We start from the raw sequence: 22524 nt of genomic DNA, 5'->3' as shown, positions 1-22524 counted from the left end.
TTCCAGGTGGCATAACATGATTTAAGTGCACTATTAAATTAGACTGTTTACACAATCTGATTCTGAACTATAGATAAACTAGGAAGCCTGCCTCCTGAGCACAAAAAAAGGATATCTGTAGCATGAGCACAGTACAATGATAAGACTGCTGGCAGCCCATTTGAACACAGTTAAAATAAGCACACAAAGTAAAGCAAAGGTTATTCCAAATGCTTCAGAAATAATCTTAAAACTTCTGATTTACCATCACATTTGAAGAATATAGGTCTTGGTGTTTATTTCAAAGGAGAATGTTCAAAGGGACATACTGTACCATAGGTACTGTATTCAGCAAGCGTAGAGTGCAAGTATAGGTGAAGATGTGTGGCACTACAACAGTGACAATGAATTTTCCACACTACGTACTGCTGAACTAAATGTGAGATACAAGAGAAATGTCCACAAAATATTCTTTTTGGTCTATGGGGCATTAGAATTCATAACCTTATAGAAGGGAAATCAATAATGAATGAGAATATGGACTGGGGAAATTGTTTAGTACATTTCCAATTAAATCAAAACATACCTTTGTGGTCTGACATAATGTTGTAAGCCAAGGATAACTGAACAGACATAACATAAAGCAGGAATTTATCCTTGGAAAAAATGTTTAAAGTCAGAGAAATGCTATATTAGAAACAATATGCATACTATGTTTCCAGGCTAGGTAGGCCTTGCAGTGGAAAAAAATGAGTCGACCTCCTCTCTGTGCTTCTGATGTTGGGCAGGCTTTTCTTGCTTTCGATTGGCAGACTGGGCTTTGAATGGACTCTTTCAAGGCAGCCAGAGGAATGTGGGGTTAGTGTCACTCTCCTGTGAAAAGGAATTTGGTTTGAACTGGAAAACAGCTGAGCATTTGAGCTCTGTGCCTCCCCCCCCCCACACTTTCTTGCTCTGCTGGGTCTCCTGACGGGCTGCTGTGAACTTTTTAATCTTTCACAGTAGCATTCGGCTCAAGCGCCAAAGAGAAATCCGCTTTTGAAGGCAAATAGAAGTGGTGCAGGAACTCGGTGTAAATTTGTCAACCATGAAGCTGAGGCTGGTTTTAAGCATATTGGTGGTCACAACTTTGCTGGTGGAGTTTGGTGAGTTCTTCCATTCATGGATACTAAGCTACAATGAAGTTGTCAATTCATGTACTGTTTAAGTGTTGTGCCTGTGTCCCTCAAAAGATGCCTTTCAAAGATAATATCCTATCTTTGAATGTGTGTAAGGTACTTCTGTGTGTTAGGTGCATAGGTGGATCTAATGTACACATGGAAATTATGGTTGCATTGGTTGTGCTTAATTCAGGTTCCATTTGGATCCTATCATTTAAAGTCTAAATATAGAACTCATAATTTAATTCTACATTCCCTTCGATGGATGTGATGATTTTGCTGTGCTTGCAAAACCTGTGTGAACCATGTTTGCTTAATGTTGAAGACTGTTTTGCAAAACCTCATCGTGTTGGCTTTTTCAGGTTTGCTTTTTGTTAACCGTTTCTGAACAAAAGTAGTAACAATCTCCTAACTCAAGTCTTCATTTGTAAACCCATCCAGGTAATGTCTGTCGTCTCCTAGCCAATACAACAACACAGTACTTACAAGGTTAGACGGTACTGTTTAAGTGTTGTGCCTGTGTCCCTCTGCAGTTAACAGCCAAAAAAATGAAGACAAGGATCCCAGGCTCACAACAGAGAAAAGGCCAAGGCAGAAAATCAAACCTGGAAAGGTTGTGGCAAAGAAGGCCAAAGCTGTCAAGCCAAAACCGAAGATTACACCCACGGTGAAAGTGACTCCGGCCCCAACAGCGCCCCCTGCTGCTCAGTCAGCCCTAACGCAGGTGCTGGAAAAGGGGAAGTTTCAGAAGGTAGGAGACACACTGACTGTGCAGGCAGGAGACACCCTGGAGCTGAGGTGCAAAGGCAAGCCTGTCCAGTGGGCTGTCCCCTACTACCTGGAAGAGGAGGATGAAGGCAGGCTCAGGTAACCCACAAGCAACCTGAGGTCTAGTTGACTCTCCAGACAGATAGGGGGTGAAAGTTTTACTGGCGCTTCTTAAAGTGCACAAGCATTTTCTCTACGTACCTTAATTTGCATTAAAAAAACGTGATTTTTCTTCATTCTCAGTGATTCCTCTTACTGGCAAGGACAAGCTGCAATGGGGGGCACAGCATGCTTCACATCTGCTTTCTATAATACAGGAAGTACAACCTTCCTTAGATACCATGGTAAATCAATGCAGATAAGCATAAAAAAACATACAAGCTCATTGCAATTCCCTACGGTTTGTCTACTCATGGATGAAAATGAGCAACTAGCGTGGCAGTGTAGTCTTAGTCGTGTCCTGACCTACAAAGACAAAATATGTGAAAGAAAATATTAGGGTGCCTGATTCTAAATTGCAGATGCTCAGGTTAGCGGTCCTACTCTGACAAACCTGTCTTTCCGGTCAGGGTCGTTCAACATGAAAGATACGGCACCCTGATTTTAGCCAATTCCACGGGCGCTGACACAGGAGAGTACACCTGTTACCCCATGTACTGTGAGGAGACAGACTGCAGAAAGGAGTATGACAGAGCTGCCAAAGTCTTCGTCTTTTTTCCAGGTAAATGCTCTGTCCTCACTGTTGTTCTTTATTACTATTGGATGAGCAGTACACTGGCATGGTAATTAAAGCTACTTCCTCACAGTTCAAGGGTCTTGGGTTCTATTCTGAATGTGGGTTCTTGTGGTGTCTGCTGGGCTGAGCTTGATTGGCTTCTCTCCAGTGTCCCTTTCTTTGTGGCCCTGGTAGCCCATCCCAGGGATGAGCACTCATACAGTACCACCTTGTGCCCTACTGTATACTACCAGGATAGGCTCCACACGCTGCGGCCCTTACAATGCATGTCTGAGCATATCTAACAATTCCCATACGGCTGAAAGCCTTTCAGTATTTCTCCTAAGTGTCAGAGCTAGCTACATTGTGACTGATATATTTTTTATTGTGTGAGTAGCAGTGCTATACATACAGTATGTTCAGTATTTATTAGCTGGATGATAGCATGAAACTATTCACCGATTAGCAACCAAAATGTTCTTATCCTTTTGCAGCTCTTTCCCTGTTTGATCCCTTCTCTTTAATGCTATTTGATTCTGTTTGTTCAGTACAAAAAAATTAGATAGGCCTAAAACAGGGGCTGGTTTGCTGAAAATGAGGGGTGCACTTATTTTGGGATCACTGTATCGTAAAGCAAATACAAATTTGGCTATGTTGTTTTTCTAGGTGCAGAATTTCTGAGTTCACCATCCCGTGCTACAGCACGGCCTGCAATGTAACACTGACATCTGGTGGGCAAATACAACACAAGCTCAGATTCATTTTAATTCATATTTAAATCTCCAATGTAAGCCAGTCCAAGACTGCACAACAACATCAGGGTGCAGGATAAAATATAGAAGGCTTGATTTCTGCACTGAGATAATTCGGTGAAGTGAAGTATGAACATAGGCAACAGATCTCAGGAACTAGCACTGCAAGACAAAGATTTAAAAATAATTCCATGGCATCAGTGCTGGCGGCTAACCTCGCTTTTCTGCCAGATCCCCAGGAGCTGTTTGTGCCCTCGGCGGACTACTACGAAGTCCTGCAGCTGCGCTCCAACCGGCCAACCACCCTGCCCTGTCAGGTGACGTCCCCGCTGGCCACGGTCACGCTGCACCGGGAGTTTCCCCCCGAGGAGCTGAAGGTGGACGGGGTCGAGATCTCCTTCGACGTGAAGAAGGGCTTCAGCATCCACCGGCCCAAACCCCACCACGCCGGCTCCCTTTTCTGCCTGGCCAGCTACCGTGGGCTTCGCCAGACGTCCATCAAGTACATGCTCATTTACGTCAACTGTAAGTGCGGGTCTCGTCGGGACGCATATCCCTCTCTTCTTGAGCCCGTTTTGTAGGAATGTGAAACTAAAAACATATTAGAACGTATTACATATTACAAAAACAATATAATACACATTGGAAACAAAACCCCAATTGGTTCGGGGAGGTAGCATGCTGCTGTTGTAATGCTGTTGTATTTAAAACGACTTACAGTTACAATCCTCAGTTTCTCTTTCTTTTCCGCGTATACTGTAGTTAACACGGTAATATGGGTAATATGCTTTACTCAAGGGTACAACAGCATGGTCCCCACACAGATCTGAGCCCAGTTTTATATGACTGCTCAAGAATTAAAAGCCAGCAGCCATTTCACATTGCAACTCACAACTGGCAACTCTCTGCTGCTAAGCAGGTGTGAGGCTGGTCAGTACCTCCATGAGAGATCTCCTGGGAAAGCTAAGGTTGCTGCTGGAAAAAGTGTCAATGGTGTCAAAGTGTCACTCACCCTGCGGTCTATGTGGGGCCTAATGCCCCAGTATAGTGACGGGGACTATAGTGTTTATCGTGTAAACAGGTGCCGTCCTTCGGCTGAAGGAACATGAGATGTAAAACAGAGAGTCAGAACCTGACTCTCTGTGGTCATTAAAAATCCCAAGGTGTTTCTCGAAAAGAGTAGGGGTCTTACCCTAGCGTCCTGGTCAAATTTTCCAGTGGCCTTTACCAGTCATGGCCTCCTAATAATCTATAAACTGGCTTCATCACTCTGCTCTCCTCCCCACTGATAGCTGATGAGTAGTGAGTGCTCTGGTGCACTATGGCTGCTGTCGCATCATCCAGGTGGGGCTGCACATTGGTGGTGGTGGAGGGGATCCCCATTACCTGTAAAGCAGTTTGAGTGGGGTGTCCATAAACATCTTATATAAGTGTAAGGAACTATTATTATTAAAAGGTCACAGTAAACTGAGGCGTGATGGAGCTGATCGAAAATTGCTACTTACAATCGTTTCCAAAAATAACATTTTCTGTTCGTACAGTTACAATGCTTTGACATGACAGTTCACATTCCGCAGATCACAAAACAAAATCAAGATACAGATAATATTTTCCTAAATTAAGAAAAGCTACATACAATCTGGATGTTCAGAATTCTTTTACCTGTGTTAGTTCCCACGCCATAGCAGAAATTAACTTTCATTAGACATTGCCTCAAGTTACTTAGCTGATTTATGTGTCGGAGTGTGAAATTAAATTACCCAGCTGCACAGAGAGCCCTGTGTTTAAGGACTACAGCTCGTAAGGCCAGCAGCTTACAGGCCCCAAATGCAATGAAAACAGGAAGTAAAGTGTGGCCTGTTTCTTGTTAGACCCTGTCTCCGCCCCCTCTCCTGTGATTCATGCCTCGTCTACTTCGGTCCACGTTGGGGAGAATCTGCAGGTGACCTGCTCCGTGCTTGGAGAGGCAGACATTGCCATCGATTTCACTTGGGAATACCCTGGACAAAAGGTACTGTACACTGCCAATAGCCTTTTCATCATGGGACAGTTGCCTAAAATTTCACTTCTGCGAAAGGGAAAAATGTTCATTGTGGGCGTGGCTGATACAGTGTCATTCCCACCAGCACCTGTTCATTATAAATTGCTCCACTACTAAGAGCTGTTTAGTCAGAAATTAGTCAGCAGCAAGCAAGTTGAGGGGAGGCTGCATGAACATCTGTGTGCTGAGGTTGTTAGACACAGTAACCTTGAAGTAGGGTAATTTTTGACACTCGGCACCAACCAAAGAAATAGCTTGTGGTCAAGCAAGACCATATTACTCTAGGATCAGGGCTGGGAACTGCTGTCCTAGGACATACTGTAGGTGAAGGAGACCCAATTACATCATGTATAATTTCCATGACTCAAGAATGGTAATCAGTGGCAGAACATGATTGCAGGGCCCACGTGCAAATGCTTAGACCGCACTAGCTGCACTGTCTATAGCTCTAATAGGAAAACAACCCACAAGACTGAATCATTCACTGTCATGTGGGTGACCTCAGCAATGATTAGCGCCATGTTCTCACTGACTCAGCTGATCCGCCAAAATCATAAAAAGTGCCAGCTGGCATCTCTGAAGCACATCTTCCTTTGTTGAACTGCTCAGATTGGCAGGCCACTGTACACTCAGGACACCACGCACACGGCGCGCTCAGGAGGACAGGCCCGACAGCGCTCCGAGACAGTTCTCTTGGTGGACGAGGTGAGAGCAGTGGACCAGGGAACCTACAGCTGCACCGCGCAGAACCTGGAAGGGTCCACTACAGTCTCCACAAGCGTGACTGTGCTGCCTGCTCGCACTGCCAGATCCAGACACCGCTGAACTTAACGTTCCCGGCCTGGATATGAAGCAGAGACAGCTCTGGTCAAACAGCTGTGGCTGTTTACTTAAATGTTATATATATATGCTGTAGTACCAGTACTCTGCACTGCCACGAGGGTTTATTGATGGCAGGTATTATTGCAGAAAAACTTTCAGAGTAGAAAACGGAGATGGATATAGTGATCTGTGATGGCAGCTGCTGCACTGACAATGACAATGTTGCATTTGGAAATAAACTAAAGAAATAGCTTTCTTAGTTTATTCAATAGGTTCCCTATGTATAGTTTCAATATACTGTACGGAGAACGTGTTTTATTTCTAAACAATGGTGAGGAAATTAGATTTGACCTGCATTGTATCATTGATTAGACAGTTTTGGATTTTTATAATATAATAATAATATCACTGTTAAATTACAGTGTACTCCCCTTAAACTTTAGAAAAAAAACTGAAAGAAGGATATAGACCTACAGTCTACAGGTCTTTTGTGCATGGATATGGTATACGTTGAAAGTTCTTTTTACAATATTTTAGACTTTTTATATATGTAAACCAAAACATGCTATATTTTGTTTTATGAAGGGGCACACAGCACCATAAATTATGTACATAATTCAGCCTAATATAGAATGTTCTTTCACGTGGTTTGTATATGAATAAAAATCAAGGTATGGTCTAAGTAATTTATGCTGTAAATTTTTTAAAACAACAATTTCAAACATGAATCTGATGGCTACCAGTACAAAATGTTATTTTAAAGCATTTTTATCAAGTTCTCAAATTCTTTTCAGTATTTTACCTTCTCTGATCTTTTACAGAAAAAGCAAGCAGTAGAAATAAACAAAATAGCTACATTCATGCATGGAACAGTTTAATCTTGTATCTCCCCTTTTTTCTATTTCAAACATGCAACAAAGTTAACAGGCCCATATAAAGTCAAAACATTGACCCAACTGCCAAGTCACAAGTTCCAAACCCAGTAATTAATTGTGCCTTTGTGTTTGCCAGAGGTTTGTCAGAGCTTTATTTCATGTGCAATTTCAACATGTATTTGGCACTTGGATGGCAGGCTGAAGTTTTGATTTTACCCAGTTCTAAGTTAAGCATTATTAATCTACAAGGAGATACAGACTGCCATTGATGTAAGAAGTATTACCAACACTTAAATATTCAATGTATTATTGCTGTGTGTAAACACTACTATTTCTTGACTGCAAGTATGACAACATGGGAAAGTTTTGGGAAAGCCTGTTTGTTGTTTAAGCAACTATCTGATCCTAGCACTTCATCCAGCTTCTTGAAAGGAACTGGGAAAACGTTGCAAAAAAGGGCATGCTTGGAAAGCTTTCTTCTTTAAATCACACAGGACTCCAATGGTACTTAATTGACAGGTAAGCCTTTGTCCAGACGTAAGCTGAAAACCATTACGCTCATACACTTGCGAAATTCTTGACGATGTTTATTTTCCCCTTGACAAGTTGTCAGTTAAAATGAAAAAGAAAACTATGTTTCTATGGCATGAGTTCAACACATCCAGAAGAGTGGTTTAGATAGTACCTGTACTGGGGAAAAAGGATAAAAGTACAGCAACTCGCCTAAAATAAAGGTGTGTATTGCTTTACCAGCTATAGTAACAATAGCTAACAGCTGCACACAATTCTATGAATTAACACTGCCAACTACATTTCAGCTACAATACAAACATACAGTCCTGTGATAATAACAGGTTCATTTTCAAAGCTTTTTGCTCTATACCAAAACCATGTCCTTCTCACTTGCTGAAATGGGACATTATAGGCATAAGAAAAATACAGGCACAAGTAGAAGAAATTATTTTTTTTCCCACTTAAACCGTTCTGAAAAAAATAATATCTGAAATGATAAGGACATTGTTTTTAGCAATAGTGAAAAAGCTTTGAAGTGCTCCAGTTACTTATTTTTATGGCACCACAATCATACATCATACCTCAGCTGTTGCTTCTTAATCGGATAGGATCTATTTAAAATGATACCTAGATATAAGTTAGACATATCTTCTAACACACACTACTCGCACTTTTGCACTTAGCATTTGTGAAATAATTTCAAAACAGTGCTCCACAGAAAAGAACCATAGAAAACAAAATGCCAAGAAAAAAAAATGCACATACATTTTAAAAGTGCTTTCTATATACACATTCTCACCCCATTAAAATCAAATAAAAGCAAATAAAAACATAAAAACACTGGTTAAAAAGTGCACGTGTGCATCTGAATACCTCGTGCAGTTTCAGATTTCCTAATGATTTTCCTTATGTTAAAATGTGTATGCTTAGCTCTTTTTTTTTTATAACCAAAGATGCCAGTACAGTACTGATTTGTTTTGTGAGCCATAGTGTTTTGGTCTTTTGTGGGCAAGAAATGTAAATGCTGTGACATTTCTCCCAGGTGTGAATAAAAGTAATGAAGTACACAGATGGTGTTCAAAAAGTGTATCTGCTGGTTATCAGACTTCTTAGGCTGAAATTAAAGCTTTGAAACCAAAGATCCAGCTACAGATGACATAATTACTGACATTTTTCCCCATCAAGGTACTTACTGTTTACTATGTTGTAACCTTGATATAATCTAATCTTATATAAATGATTAAATGTTGCTCCCAAATGAATCAAAATATTACTTACAGTTGATTTTAAAATGGGTAACAGTTGACAAAAAGAATAATACTTGAGACAAAAAACAAAAGATAAAAATGTTTTTGAACCTACATTGATTTGTCGATCATTAATGAAGAAGAGAACTATGACAAGCGCTGGTGAAAGACAACAGATGCAAAGAAACACATTTATCATAAGAGAAAAATTATCAACACAACTGAGATGGTGACTGTCTGCTGTTACTATTACCAGCACGACACAAAGTCATATATTAAAACATTCACTTACCTGGAAGTAGTAAATAAAGCTATTGGCTCTTTGATTGGAAATAAAAATAAAATGTGAAGGGAAAGCAGGCATGCTTTCCACTCTTATAGGCACAGTTTGACCATGAGGTAAAAACAAAATTCTGTTGACTAGTAGTATTTTGGGTTATTTTCCTAAATGAAAAAGCAGCACTAAAAATAATCCTGAAATTCAGCTTTCTAGATGGTGATGTCATCCTATACAGTGCATTTACTGATTTATGTAGATCACAGATTTCGTAATCTGTTTTTTCAAGATTTCCATGTCAAGGAAAGCCCTGTGCATGTTTTGAAGTGAGATGCTGCAAAATGTGTGGCTTCCATCTCAAGGTCCACTAAAAAAAAGAGAATCAAACTGAAACACACCTTCCTGTTTTGTGCTGCAATATATATGATGAAATCCATCAGAGTTCAAAATGGTTCGGAACACGCATCAGAAAGGTTACAGTCAAAAATCAATTCCCAAGCTGTTCTGCTTTTGACTACTCATCGGAAGCTCCTGAAGACGTTTGTCACATTATAGCAAGGGCAGACGGTGATCCGTTTAGGAAGACTGCCAGAAAGTTGTCCACTTGAAACGTTACAGACATGAGGACTTAACAAATGGCTTGAGCCAAAGGCAAGGTGAAAGGACACTTTCAGCATTTTCCCGAGATATTCGGGATCAGGTCGCAGAAGAAGACTTCTCCTCACTCAGCCAGGGCACAGTTCCTCTTGAGAAGAGTGATCTCATAACCTCAGAGTGATGTGGTCACCTTGGGGAGAGTTCAGGGGTGATAGGTGACACATGGAAGGTGGGCAGGGAGTCTCCATTGACCAGTCTGTAGAGCAGCTCTTCTTTCTCTTGGTTCAGCCTCTGACTCAGAAGGGACTCCTTCTCCAGTGATTCCTGTAGCCTGGCATGCTCGCGAGACAGCTCCCTGAAATGCAATTGAAGATGGACCGAAGTTGTGATCAAATTTACAACATTCAAGTAAACACATGAATGATACATTAAGGTACAAAAAATGATTTAGATACAGTACATGCACGTACCAACATGGATGAACAATAACACACACATAGTAAGAAACTATTTCTAAAAAATGTCAGACAAAAGCAATATATTACCTCAACCTTTTAAGTTTCAAAAACATTTTTATAAAGTTTCACTGTATCAACCTGTTTACCTTGTTTTAATGCGTAATTATACATATGTCCTGTGCCGACTCTTCATGAAACAACACCATAATTAACCAATCTTTGAATTCTGTGGCAATAAGAGAATCAGAATAAAATGATTTTACTGTATTAAGGTCTGATGTTTCTCCATTCTGAGCCTCAGGTCCTCATTCTGCTGAAGCAAGTTCTTCACTTGGTCCTCCAGAGACAGGTTCTTCTCAGCCTGAAAAAAAATTTAGAACTAGAGTTACCTGAGAGTTCCTGTTTCTAACCTTTAAAATATATATATATATTGTGCATCTTGCATTGATAACTAGGTGATTGGGGGCTCCTCAGCAGGTGTATGAACAAACATCAGGCTCTCTTTGTCCAATTTAGAAAAAGTTTAGAAGAAATTAACTTTTTTCTTTCTTCTAAGAAAGTAGATGAAGATAAACTAATAAAGAATATCCCTTCCTATACAATCTATAAATTAACCACACCTTTAAATTTTGCAAAACTGTGGCGGTGGATAATGAATGGAGGTGCATGGAAGAAGAATACAGGATAATATGGATTGTGATTTGAGGAAAGTCAAGCTAGTCCAGCTCTTTTTACTCCAGCTCCTACCAGGGCTTCCATTTGGAGTAGCTTTTTGCTAAAGTTCTGGATGCGTTCGTTTTTCATTTCAATCACAAAAAGCAAGCTGTTCAGTTCCTGTTCCCAGAAAGAACCCGGGCTGCCATGATCCTGAGGAATGACAACAGGGATAAGGTAAGATACACAATAAGAACAACTCAAAAGTGACCAGAAGAACTGAATGCTAACTACGATCATGCTCCATCACAGTGAGGGAAAATTTCATAACTGCAAATGTAACAGAAAGCCATTCTACTGCATTACAGAGTGCTCTTTCAGAAAACCAGAAGAAAAAAAAACAACAATTATTAACTTAAATTGGGCCATGACAAACCAGGTGACACCCTCCAAAATGCATTACCTTAATATTTCGTTGCAGATCTCTGGTCAGGACCGACTCCTTCACTCTTTGTTTCAACTCATTGAAAACCTGCAGTTCAGCCGTCAGAACATCAACTTTGCCCTGCAAACAGTTCAAGGTGCAAAGAAGTAAAAATGTCTGTCTTCCAATGATGTCCTTCCTCCCTGTGACATCCTATGTGAAGCTGGGAAATTACGAAACCCCATCTCTTGCCCAGAGTTGTCCAGACAGGAAAAAAACGTGTGAGACTGCTCCCCCTGGTGGTGATGAGATTGAAATACATGGACCCACCCCTTACCCTACGAGCTCTAATTCCAGAAATCAGGAAGTGCAAGAGTGTGGTTAGTTATCCAAATGACACAGAAGCCAACTCGACTGATAATTTCTGGTGTGGTACTATCAAGCAACACAAAGTGATGCATGTTTTTATGAAGATGCCCTTATTTTGGCGATAGAATGTGGTGTACTGTATAGCGAATCCTGAAAAGTGTAAACTACCTGCAAGGAAGCCTCTGTTTCCTTGAAATTGTCTGTCAAAGTTTTCTTCTCTTGGGAGTGCAATTTCTGCAGCTCTGTGCAAAATAAAGATCAGGGAAATACTTAATTCAGTCTTCATTCATTCAGCAGAGAAATGCCCACAGACTAAATTTCACTGTCATTTTCTTTAGCAGGGTTTAACACAACATATTCTGATGAAAAATAATTGCATGCAGTAAAATTATAAACAATACACATTTCCAAGTAGTGCACTTATTGTCCCATGCCAGTTATCTATCTCCATCATATATGCATAATTTACAATTGCTCTCTATATTGTATACATAGATTCTATAAATTGAAACTTGCAGGCTTTGTTCAGTGTTTAGCACAGTTTTGTAGACTATTCTTATGACTAAGTCTAAGCAAAGAGAAACTTCTATATTAACAGTGTGCAAGCAAACATATACTCATCATCCAAGTTTCACTTACTGTATGAGATCATTGGTCAACATCCCCTTGGTCTACAGTATGTTAAATAAAAACCAAGACTCTCACCTTCAGTTTTGTTTGTGTGCTCTTCTGTGATGCATTTAATTTTGTCATCAAAACTCGCATTCAATTCCACAGATGTTTCAGTTTTAATCTAAAATGAGAGAAGTTGAGATTTGTGAGCCAATACAGTTGCTCAGATAGGCTGAATGCTCAAAATCTTTTTTGGGTGGAAAATAAGGCAAGAAAATGCCATAACATTCAGACCCTGCAGCCCGGGCAGGGTTATAGAATAGACAATCAAACAAAGAACAAAATACAAACAATATACATCATCATCATCATCAGTGAGCATGTCACTCAGGTAGCTTCACAATTGATTTCTGCTTTCTGCATCAACTAACTGCAATGCTTTTTACTGTGCCTTTCTGAAAATGTAATCCCGTTTTCTTTACACGTAAAAATAAAAATCTTTTATTAATACAGGTCTTTCTTCAGTGACCTGAAGTTCTTTTAAAACAATGTTCCTGGGAAGACATGCCAGGGCAAATGGCTCCAAACAGTAACACTGAGAACCAAAAGGAAGTGTATAAAAAGGCGTTGTTCCTACCTGTTCTGTAATGACAAAGCATGGCTTATTAATTCAGATTCACACGGGTAATTACTTATTACTTTTCATTACTATGCTTATTTAGATATTTGTACCTATTGTTCTTAAATTATGTGAAACTATAATGTGCCTATCCTTGAAGGCTGGGGCTCACATTAAACAGTTTATAATTGGACATAGAAGCATAAGCTCATTTTGTTTCAAAGAGCAAGGGAAAAAGAAAATAAAAATACGAATCATTAAATAAACTATTCTTTATTATCAAAGTGACCAGTGCAATGTTAAAAATGATAGCACTACTGTCGTTAGTTCATGAATGCAACAGACTCACAACTGGCATCCCACTGAAGCTAAGCAGGTGTGAGCCTGGTCAGTACCTGGATGGGAGACCTCCTGGGAAAAACTAAGTGGGGCCAGAAGGGGGTGCTCACCCTTCGGTCTATGTGGTTCCTAATGCCCCAGTATAGTGATGGGGACACTATACTGTAAAAAGGTGTCCTCCTTCAGATGAGACATAAAACTGAGGTCCTGATTCTCTGTGGTCATTATAAATCCCAGGGTGTTTCTCGAAAAGAGTAACCCAGGTGTCCTGGACAAATTTCCCCCTGGCCTTTACCAATCATGGCCTCTTAATAATCAGAACCATCACAGATGTTTATTCTGTGGTGTGCTTAGTAACGTTTTTGGCCTTTCCAGCTTAAGAGTAGCCTTTAGCCGATCACATTAACGCTTCCACGCTTCACTAGCATTAGAAAGGTCACATTAGTTGAGGGATACCTTTGCAGTGATCTCCTCCACGAGCCTCTCTATTGCCTCCTGGTGGGCCTTCAGCAGTTCCTCTCTCTCTGAGGTCCAAGTGCCCTTGAGTGTCTCCCTGAGACTCTCCAGCTCCCACTCGTGCTGCTCCTTGAGCTTCTCCAGAGCCAAGCCCGCATCCTTCTGCAAGCACTGATCTGGGAGAGACATCACAGCTTCGGCGTGGGAAGAGGTCCAACTTCACCATTAGCAACTATGAAAAATCTCACCAGAACGTGCCTCATTCTGCTGAACTACGAGAAGTTTACAGAATACGTGACCAAGACATAGCCAGTGGAGGAAGATCAGCTTACACACCCACAATCAATCAAAGACCACATTTAGCACTGTCTTTGCATGAATGGAAACAAAATATCAAAGCCTGCTTTGATCACTTTTTGGGAAAATAAATTAGAATGATTGTAAAGGCTTGAAACAGTCTTATTCTTAAAGACTCTGAAATCAGACTCCAGGATATTGTAGAACTATTTACTCTGGCCTCTTAATGTTATGCTGCAAATAGCAACTATTTCAGTGCTGGGAAATACATTAAGATATCCTCCATAAGACATAGAATAGATGATGCTATGTGTGTGTAATTTTATGATAAACATATATCTCTTGCTAGTCTTGAAGAAAATATATACAAAGCAGGAAACCACTTACCACATCCATCCTGAAGGTTATTTAGCTCTTTTGACAATTTCACCTGTTCTTTAGCTGCATTTTTTCTCTAGAAGAAATTTAAGAACAGCGCATGAGTTAAGATTTTTTGTTTTATTGTTTGCTACAGTTGTTTTCATGTCGAAGACATTTAAGGAGTTTCACATACTGTATGTATCTGACATGAACTCTGTCAAACAGGCAATCCTTAATCTGCTGTGCAAGAGAGACAGAATATAGTTTTTCATCCATAATCCATTTCTTTCTTTTAAGAGTGGGACTGAAAGGGTGAGGCAGCTTCAAGCAGTGAAGTCAGACTCTTACGATTAGTGAAATTATGTTGGTTTATTCTCATTGCCCAGTACTGACACACAAAAAAATATTACAATCCTGGACACTGATGGGAACATGACTAATGACACAAATCTCAAGGCCCTTAATCCAACTATAATGCTTATCTGCGGATCACCATCCACTCAACAAAAAAACACAGTGCAAACACAATTTTACTTTTCAGTGCCATTCACAGTTAATGACTCACTTGCCCCTCGCTCTTTGCTCTTCTTATGTAAACAATACATTTTTTAATGAGTTAAAATATATTTTGTTTAAAATACTCGCCTAAACTGCAATAAATCATTGCCCTGCTGCTTTACACACTGTTTAGAACGGTGAAATACAAAGTATAACATTTCCAAATCCACAGGCTGTCTGGCTTAAATGGTCAAATTTAAAGGAACATACAATTTCCCACTTACAGCTGGAAGATTGGTTCTTCACACGCCCTTGGTCTCAGCATCAATATACCTTAACAAGCTGAGCAGCCTGATAGAGTATATTGCTTGTTGGTTTGCTATTCCTCACTAATTGTATATTGGATAATTGTATGACTACAATTTAACCTTGTAGTAAAAGGCAGGTGCATTTTACTGCTTAGCAGCTATTAATGTGGTCTTTATTTTTTATATTTGTTTGACTATTTTTGACTTTCAAACATGCGAGGCTGCTTGGCTTAGTTTCACTAAGAAACCCTAAACATCTTTCATCTTAACTATAGAATGTAGGCTAGCTGATGTTTATGGATTTTTTTTAACAGACTCTGCATCCTGTTTCTAAGGCAGTGTTATGTTTTTATATGACAGGAAGTGGTGGTCAGAGCACTATTCAAGGTAACAAATCAGCATTCAGCACAAAGTTTCAAACAACAGGAAATAGTGTTGTACACCTACTATATACGGGTTGCGATCACATACTGAACTTTAAAAAGCAAATTTGCCTAGAATTTTGCACTGGCACCAAAATGTGAAACGTAAATAAACACTTTGTAACAATTCACACATGCACAATACTTAGTTGAAAGCAGTTCTTTGAATTAGACTACAATACAGATGCAATACAATACTTAAAAGAAATCACCCACTTAAAGAGTTTTAACATTCATGAAGCTGTGATCTGCTTCTTCAAACATAATGCAAAATACAAACAAAATTTAAAACAAAGATCTGGCTTTCACAGGAAAAATTGCTGTGAGTAGCTAGCTTTTGGCACTTTAAAATTCTCTCTTTCTGGTTAGTATTAAGCCGTGTTTTTAAAGCTTTTGACCGTTTTTCATGTTCGAGCCTTAATCACAGAAGGTTCTTAAAGAACTGCATCTATTTTTGACTCTAAGACCATTACCATAAACTTTCATAACACACTGCCAAAATAGGCCAAGAACTACCAGCAGCATCATTAAAATGCCAAACACCCTGTCAGCCTGTGCTCTGAATGTTGCCCTCTGTGGAATTTAGGCTAGAGCACCATTATGACATTGACTGAAGAAGCTGTGCCACACATTAGCAAAGTGTGTCCATGAAGGCTGAAGGTACAGTAGAGGCAGGAAAGGTGTCACCTCTCAAGTACCAGCAGTCCATACACTTTTCAAGAAAGCTATTATTTTTGTTAGAGGAACTTTAGATTTGTTCACCACTTTTAAACAGACACTATGAGAATACATAGTAATACAAATACAAATAATAACGTACTCATCATTAGCTACTAAGTTTCAAAATGTAACTGCCTTTTACTAGACACTCAAATCATAGTAATACAATAAGTAATCACAAACTATCAAACAACAAATATTACGTTTAAAAACATTTGCAAAACAGCGATCAGTTGACTGAAACAGGAAGTAACAACCCATATGTTCACATGTGCATATCTATATTCATAAACAGTACCATAAAATGAAATTTTAGGCATATATCAAATATGTTACAAACATCATACTCCTTAAGACCTAAAATGACATTTTATTTTTTTACTAAAGGAAAGTATGGTTTTATATATGGAATTTCTATATATATACTGTATATATTAGGCCTATTTTTCTATGATTTGGTCAATCGAGTGATTCATAATTAAAAAACTAAATTAAAACAAACTACATGTACAGCACATCTAAACTTCATTAGACACACAATTTTCACTTAGAGTTTTTAAAAACAGCTTGCAACGTCTACGAGATTTAGTCATTATAAAAAGAGGATAACCAAACCACCTCAAAGACTTCTTTCTGTCTTTTTTTAGTATTTTATGTATCAAATGTTGTGAAAAAAAACTGTTAAGAGGAATAAAGCACCTCTGGATAGACTTCAGCTTTAATTAAAACCAGACAATGATCTGACCTCTACATTAAAACCAGCTACAGGAACATTTTTTATGAAATGAGTTTCTAGGGTCTGAAAGGCTTATTAACAGGGGCTGCATTCAATTAGTCTGACCAACATCCTGTTAAATGAACACAGTGTACAGCATGCAGCATCTGAACCCTTGACAGCCAGCAAAGGTGTAATGATCAACAAAAGTTTTCTTCAGACCTGCAGAAGTCCACCCGAAAATATCACTGATCTTAATCCAGAGTCGGTATGGTTAAAAATATCTGTCTCACAGGAATGAGGATGTTATCTGGCAATTTGCCTTTACTGATGTCAGCCTTGTATTTTACATATTGTACTTGCAGTATGCGTACGACATATGTCATATATGTGGGTTTGCACAGCAAAAAGCAGCTAACAGTGACTTTGGACAAAAAAATGATAAATGTAAACAGACAGAAAGTGTATGCAGTTATTCTGACAACTGTCGTGGAGCTGCTATAGGACAATTTCGTCCCGCTGTTCAGCACAAGCTTGTTGACTGTAATTGTGAGCCATACTGTACTTCACTCATAAAACGTTAAAACTGAAAGTACCAATACCGACATATGCAAACAAATAATTGAATTAACCTGGTAAAAAGGGGGAAATTACTAATATGACACGGCTTTATGAGTGAGTGTACTCCTGAGAAACATACATTTCCGAATTTCAGATGATAGTGCAGTAATTCACAAAGTGGTTTCCTTTTTAACCGTTACCCTGCTTCCCGGACACTAAAATAGGTAAAAAAAAAAAAGTAATTTATTTTTTGTTATGGCACTTGAATCTTTTGTAATACTGAGAGCAGCCTCCTACGTTAGTGCTTATATTGACATTAAAAGCTGTTGTTTTTTTTTGTGTGTGAAATGATTGCTTGAAATCAATTCTCTTGGAAGATTTTAAATGTATCGAGATAACACTAATAACCGTGAGGATGTGAAAAAGTGAACACGCTTAGAAAATGCCACATCCGTTGCCCATCAAAACTTCATGCAAAGTTTCACAGCCGGCTAATAACGTCTTCTGAAACATAAAAATAAACCTTTCGAGACCTAATTAATGTAAACTAATACACAAAACTGCACATGGTTAAGAACGATTAAAAACCGAAGACTGGCTTACGCGTTCTGGAGTTTTGTGTCAATTCTGGAATCCAGAACACTATTTCATTTCCTGTAGTTCTACTCCTCACTATAGTTACCAATTTTAAATGTATATATTTTACAACAAACAAAACACATCTGATCTACCTTTTTCTTCCGAAGTCCTCTACAGCACCCCCGGCTCGTAGCGGAACCCATACCTGCTCGCCGCTTTTCTACTGTTTTGTAGGCAAACTCGCCAGTTTTATTAGGCTACGGCGTTTGTTGACAGAGCACAATTTGCCCACAACTTCTCCACTATCTTTTAAAAACTCGAAGTCGAGACATAGGAGTATAATCTCCTGGCCAGGGCTACCATAATCTCTAGAATATGTGCGCCACTAGTTTTCTGAGCAATCCTTGCTTGTAAATATATCCTAATAACATTTAGAGAGATAGAGATAGAGATAGATACTTTATTGATCCCGTGAGGGAATTTGCTAACCAGTTCAGAACCTTTTAAAATACTGCATTGCATTTCCAGTGATAATCATCCATTGCGTTTCCTTTTGACAATAATACATCGGCAATAGACATCCTAGTGGATTTCAACAGAAAGGTTCTCTTTTGCAGTCAACTGATCTAGAGTTTAAATTTTAATTTATGCAAATTATTTAGTTTTATGTTTGACAGGAGATGACAGTTGACAAATACATGCATTGTAGCAATAAAAACTCTTTCTATATATTTGGTAAGGGTTGTCAAATAATACTATTCAGCATCAACAACTAGCCTGAGCTAGTCAGACCTAGGTAAGGTTGGACTTCTGATCAGTGCTGGCTTAAAATGATCAAGGAAAACCAGACTGCTGCTGAAAAGTGGTGTTTAGCACACGTTGATGCCAGAATTTCCAAACCAGTGCCCCAGTGTCATGACCAGGGACATTATGCTATACAAGGTGCCATTCATTGGAAGAGATACTAAACTGGGAATCCGACTGCTAATTCAGATCTCATTACAGAGGTAAACAAATTAAGGATGTTAACTCTGATAGGACAGAGACACAGAAGAATCTAAAGTCCTTGTCCACCGTTCTGTGGGAACTCAGAGACCGATATATCCTGGTGTATGATGCATGTACAGTTTTTTTATGTCTTTCTCTTCTGTGTAATACGGTACTTTCTCCCTATAGATACAAGAAAGGGAGAACAGCTCTGTTATTCATGTAAAGAAAACTGTTATGGTAACCAAAGCTTATTACAACACATGTTTGTCAAGAAATATTACCTTTTCAAATCACAGACTTTCCTGGGGATTAGGTTTCATTGCAAAACAAGGTCCTAAATGGCTTGTTAAAGCTGCGCTGTGTGGTGAAAATGTTGATCTTTAGGGTGGAGTACAAATTATAAAGACCCTTATCTCCACCATTATCTCACCACAGCACCCACCTTTCTCTAGAGGGTCTGTAGTGCCCAGACCTACCGCAGGTGTTCATTGAGGATTTGGAATCTGACATGGCAAGATATTGGGAGAACGCACCAAAAAATGATGCTTTTGTTCAGAGTGAACTATTTCAGAGTGAGCTATTTGCGTGAACTTCTTTGTACAGCCTGAGCTTGATGAAGTTCCTCACCAGGCACAGGCACTCAGCTGCAGTCGAAATGCTGTGAAGTAAAGAGCCAAATGACCTTCAACAGGGAATGCTTATTGGGAGCCTTAGGGGGTATGGGTGTCAGCAAGTCAGCTGTGGGTAATGTCATTCACAATCACAGAACAAGCCGTCCGGGATAATCTGGAGCACCATCACAACAACATCCCTCTCAGAACCTGCACAAGCTCCACTGGCAGAGCTGGGGCATGCTCCACTGGATAGCTATCAGAATTCTGTGCTGTGTATGAGTGAAGGAGTCAGAACCGTGACTAATGCCAAAGTTAAAACTACACGCTGTTGGAGACTGGATCCATAGGCAGAGGACTGGGACTAAATTGCTTGCAGTGTCGTTACTTGAGTTATATAGTGTGGAAAGCTGTAGCTCCATTATCTACATTATTCAGATTGCGGTCTGACTTAATTGCGATGCAAAAGGAAACACAACATAAATATCAGTAATTTCTAATTTTTTAAGACATAAGGCATAGATAAGGTTTGTTTTATAATATTAATACTAATAAGCTTTATTTTGCATAGTTGCTTTAAAAGTGGCTTCTCAAAGCGCTTTTCAGAATGACAACAACAATAAAAGATCCACAAGATATGCACAATGAGAATACACAATGAGAGGAGACAGTAGATGGGGGGTACTGACTACAGTAGGAGCAGAGGGGTAAAGAACAGAACCAGTTAAGGAAAGGCTCTTCTAAAGAAGAAGGTTTTGAGCCTGGATTTGCAGGAATTTCGAGAAGGTGACTCTCTGATATCGTTGGGGAAAAGGATGATGTACTGTATGATGATTTTGTAACAGATTACACGGAAAATAAATTACATCCATGTGTCACAGAGCTGGTTTCACAGACAACACATGTAGCTTGTAAAAATGAAAAAAAAAAACACGTACCATTCTTTTCTCCAGTTTCCTAAGTGTTCTTCTCAGCTTATGTGACAAAGTAATAGTAACACAATGCTTCATGTTTTGTTATTATCATCAAAATGGCAATATTACTGTATGTATCTTTTGGTAATTGTAATACTGTTAACTTGTTAACTAAATGCTTGAACCTATCTAGGGCAAAGTGCATCTAAACTGGAGTCCAATTATTCTGGGTATAAATCTGCTCATGGATCTACTCATAAGAGTTCCCAGGGGAACCTGATCCACTGAGTTTAAACCAGGTCGTTTTTGTAAAAGCCATGCTATTTATAGGCCAATTCTAAGCCCTGATAAAAAAGATAATGACAGTTGTTCCTGGTAGCCAGATACGAACGGAAGAAATTTCCATGGTGTAGCAGCTGCTGAGAGTCTCAGTTACCAAAAATGGCTGAGCTCACCATCCACGGAGCAGTGAGCACTCTTTACAAAGAGGAGAGTCCTGCTCTGTGCTGACAGTCAGCCACTGTATCCTTACAGCATATGACAAAACACACATCAAACCTGCCTTTTCTTGGCAAAGGGAGACTGGGGGACAGTGTGGAATCAAAGCTGGCAGAGTCAGACCTAGTTTGTTTTGTATCCCGGCCTTTTCTGCCTCAATAGGATAACATGACAGCATTAACGATGTTTACGGTTTAATAAGAAGTTTAATCCCACACATTTTTTTTTAAAAGGAAAAACGTCTTTGGTTTAAAATGTCTTGAGAATGTTACTGTGATATCATCACAAGGAGAAACAGAGTGTAAAGTATGCATTACATCTAAACAGTTTAACTTTGCATTCAAATAGATATTAGACTTACTGTATGTAAATCCAGTAGACAGGAAAAGAATCACCATATGATAAATTAACACAACTAGTCCAGAGCCTGATTTTGACATCTTTGCAGGTTGTTCATAGTTTTGTACTGTAACTTTCATTTTTAATACAATTGACCACAGTTATTTTTATTAGGACATTTGAGTACAGCCTACAATAAGCTCTACTGGCAGACAAACAATAATGCAATAGATTAGGTACTACAAGCTACCGGCTAATACAGCTGATATGCGTAAGGTGATTTATGTTCAAAGCATTCTGTAATTTATTACAAATCTTATAAAAGGCTAGTAATATATCCTCAGGGATACTGATGGGGAATTGGTTTCTAACTCTTTTAGAGAAACTTCAATATGCAGGTGTACACTAAGTATATGTTTTTAAACCTAATTCTCACTTTAAATCAAAATTGTTTAGAAGGCTTTGCAGATGTTTGATGCAGGGTTTTCAAAGTAACCAGAAATCTTTTTAGTGCTGTGATTTTGGCATTTTAACTAATACACAGGATTTGGCAATAGGTAAGAGAAACTGGATGAAATTTTGAAAAGTACAGATGCAGTTGTTTATAGCCAAGGAGTGGGCCTGCTGCCTTCAGCAATAAATGTGCTTAGTGTCACTGAGCACTTGAAAAGGCACCGCTTACCCCCTCCCCAGACTAAGATAAAATTCTTTCCATAGCCTCATGGAGGAGGGGAATGGTTACTGAAGCGGCTTGGAATCCATATAAGAATCATTGCATTGATAAGAGCAGAATTTCAGTGACTAGAAAATGGCATTATTTTAGTTCTGCTTTCTTAAATGAACACTGTCACATTTGCTGAAGTCCTTAATGGAGAAAAGCAATAAGCTTTTCAGAAAATGTTCAGAGGACCTAATCATCTGCAGTCATCTTGTTTAATAGAGCATATGTTTGGGCCAGTACAGTGGCGTGGTGATTCCTGAGCATTGCTGCCTCACAGCTCTTGACTCCTGGGTTCCAGTGAGGCCTGGGATACC

General features: G+C 39.3%; 2 protein-coding genes and 1 long non-coding RNA gene across 3 annotated transcripts; 1 reads left to right on the top strand and 2 right to left on the bottom strand.

The window, feature by feature from the left end:
- Positions 1-451: 451 nt before the first annotated feature.
- Positions 452-4911, bottom strand: LOC148821300 (uncharacterized). Its single transcript, XR_016094136.1, has 3 exons — positions 4567-4911; positions 3590-3965; positions 452-2213 (listed from the first exon to the last, which is right to left on the bottom strand). It is a non-coding gene; the product is annotated as an uncharacterized LOC148821300 (long non-coding RNA).
- LOC148821299 (platelet-derived growth factor receptor-like protein) lies at positions 1007-6919 on the top strand. The gene is made up of 6 exons (XM_088932839.1): positions 1007-1124; positions 1673-2006; positions 2477-2628; positions 3606-3899; positions 5246-5385; positions 6025-6919. Exons 1-6 carry the CDS (start codon positions 1067-1069, stop codon positions 6238-6240), a joined length of 1194 nt encoding a protein of 397 aa, XP_088788965.1. The 5' UTR covers positions 1007-1066; the 3' UTR covers positions 6241-6919.
- Positions 6920-7094: 175 nt separating this feature from the next.
- Positions 7095-18426, bottom strand: ccdc69 (coiled-coil domain containing 69). Its single transcript, XM_088932836.1, has 9 exons — positions 18290-18426; positions 14362-14428; positions 13678-13853; positions 12357-12444; positions 11820-11893; positions 11322-11423; positions 10952-11071; positions 10468-10565; positions 7095-10101 (listed from the first exon to the last, which is right to left on the bottom strand). The coding sequence occupies exons 1-9, from the start codon at positions 18338-18340 to the stop codon at positions 9933-9935; spliced, it is 945 nt and encodes a 314-aa protein (XP_088788962.1). The 5' UTR covers positions 18341-18426; the 3' UTR covers positions 7095-9932.
- Between the last annotated feature and the right edge of the window lie 4098 nt (positions 18427-22524).

This window comes from Atractosteus spatula, chromosome 14, assembly GCF_055471065.1.
Source record: "Atractosteus spatula isolate fAtrSpa1 chromosome 14, fAtrSpa1.hap1, whole genome shotgun sequence".
In the NCBI taxonomy this organism is placed as follows: domain Eukaryota; kingdom Metazoa; phylum Chordata; class Actinopteri; order Semionotiformes; family Lepisosteidae; genus Atractosteus; species Atractosteus spatula.
This window is presented reverse-complemented; position numbering and strand designations above follow the sequence as displayed.

Bases quoted from the DNA above. Each gene is read 5' to 3' on its own strand.
- ccdc69 (XM_088932836.1), bottom strand. From the start codon at position 18,340: ATGGGTTCCGCTACGAGCCGGGGGTGCTGTAGAGGACTTCGGAAGAAA. The intron at 11,894-12,356 runs GTGAGAGTCTTG...TATTTTGCACAG, and splicing joins GCACACAAACAAAACTGAAG to AGCTGCAGAAATTGCACTCC. The intron at 11,424-11,819 runs GTAGTTTACACT...AACTGTTTGCAG, and splicing joins AAACAGAGGCTTCCTTGCAG to GGCAAAGTTGATGTTCTGAC.
- LOC148821299 (XM_088932839.1), top strand. From the start codon at position 1,067: ATGAAGCTGAGGCTGGTTTTAAGCATATTGGTGGTCACAACTTTGCTG. The intron at 3,900-5,245 runs GTAAGTGCGGGT...GTTTCTTGTTAG, and splicing joins CATGCTCATTTACGTCAACT to ACCCTGTCTCCGCCCCCTCT. The intron at 5,386-6,024 runs GTACTGTACACT...TGAACTGCTCAG, and splicing joins GGGAATACCCTGGACAAAAG to ATTGGCAGGCCACTGTACAC.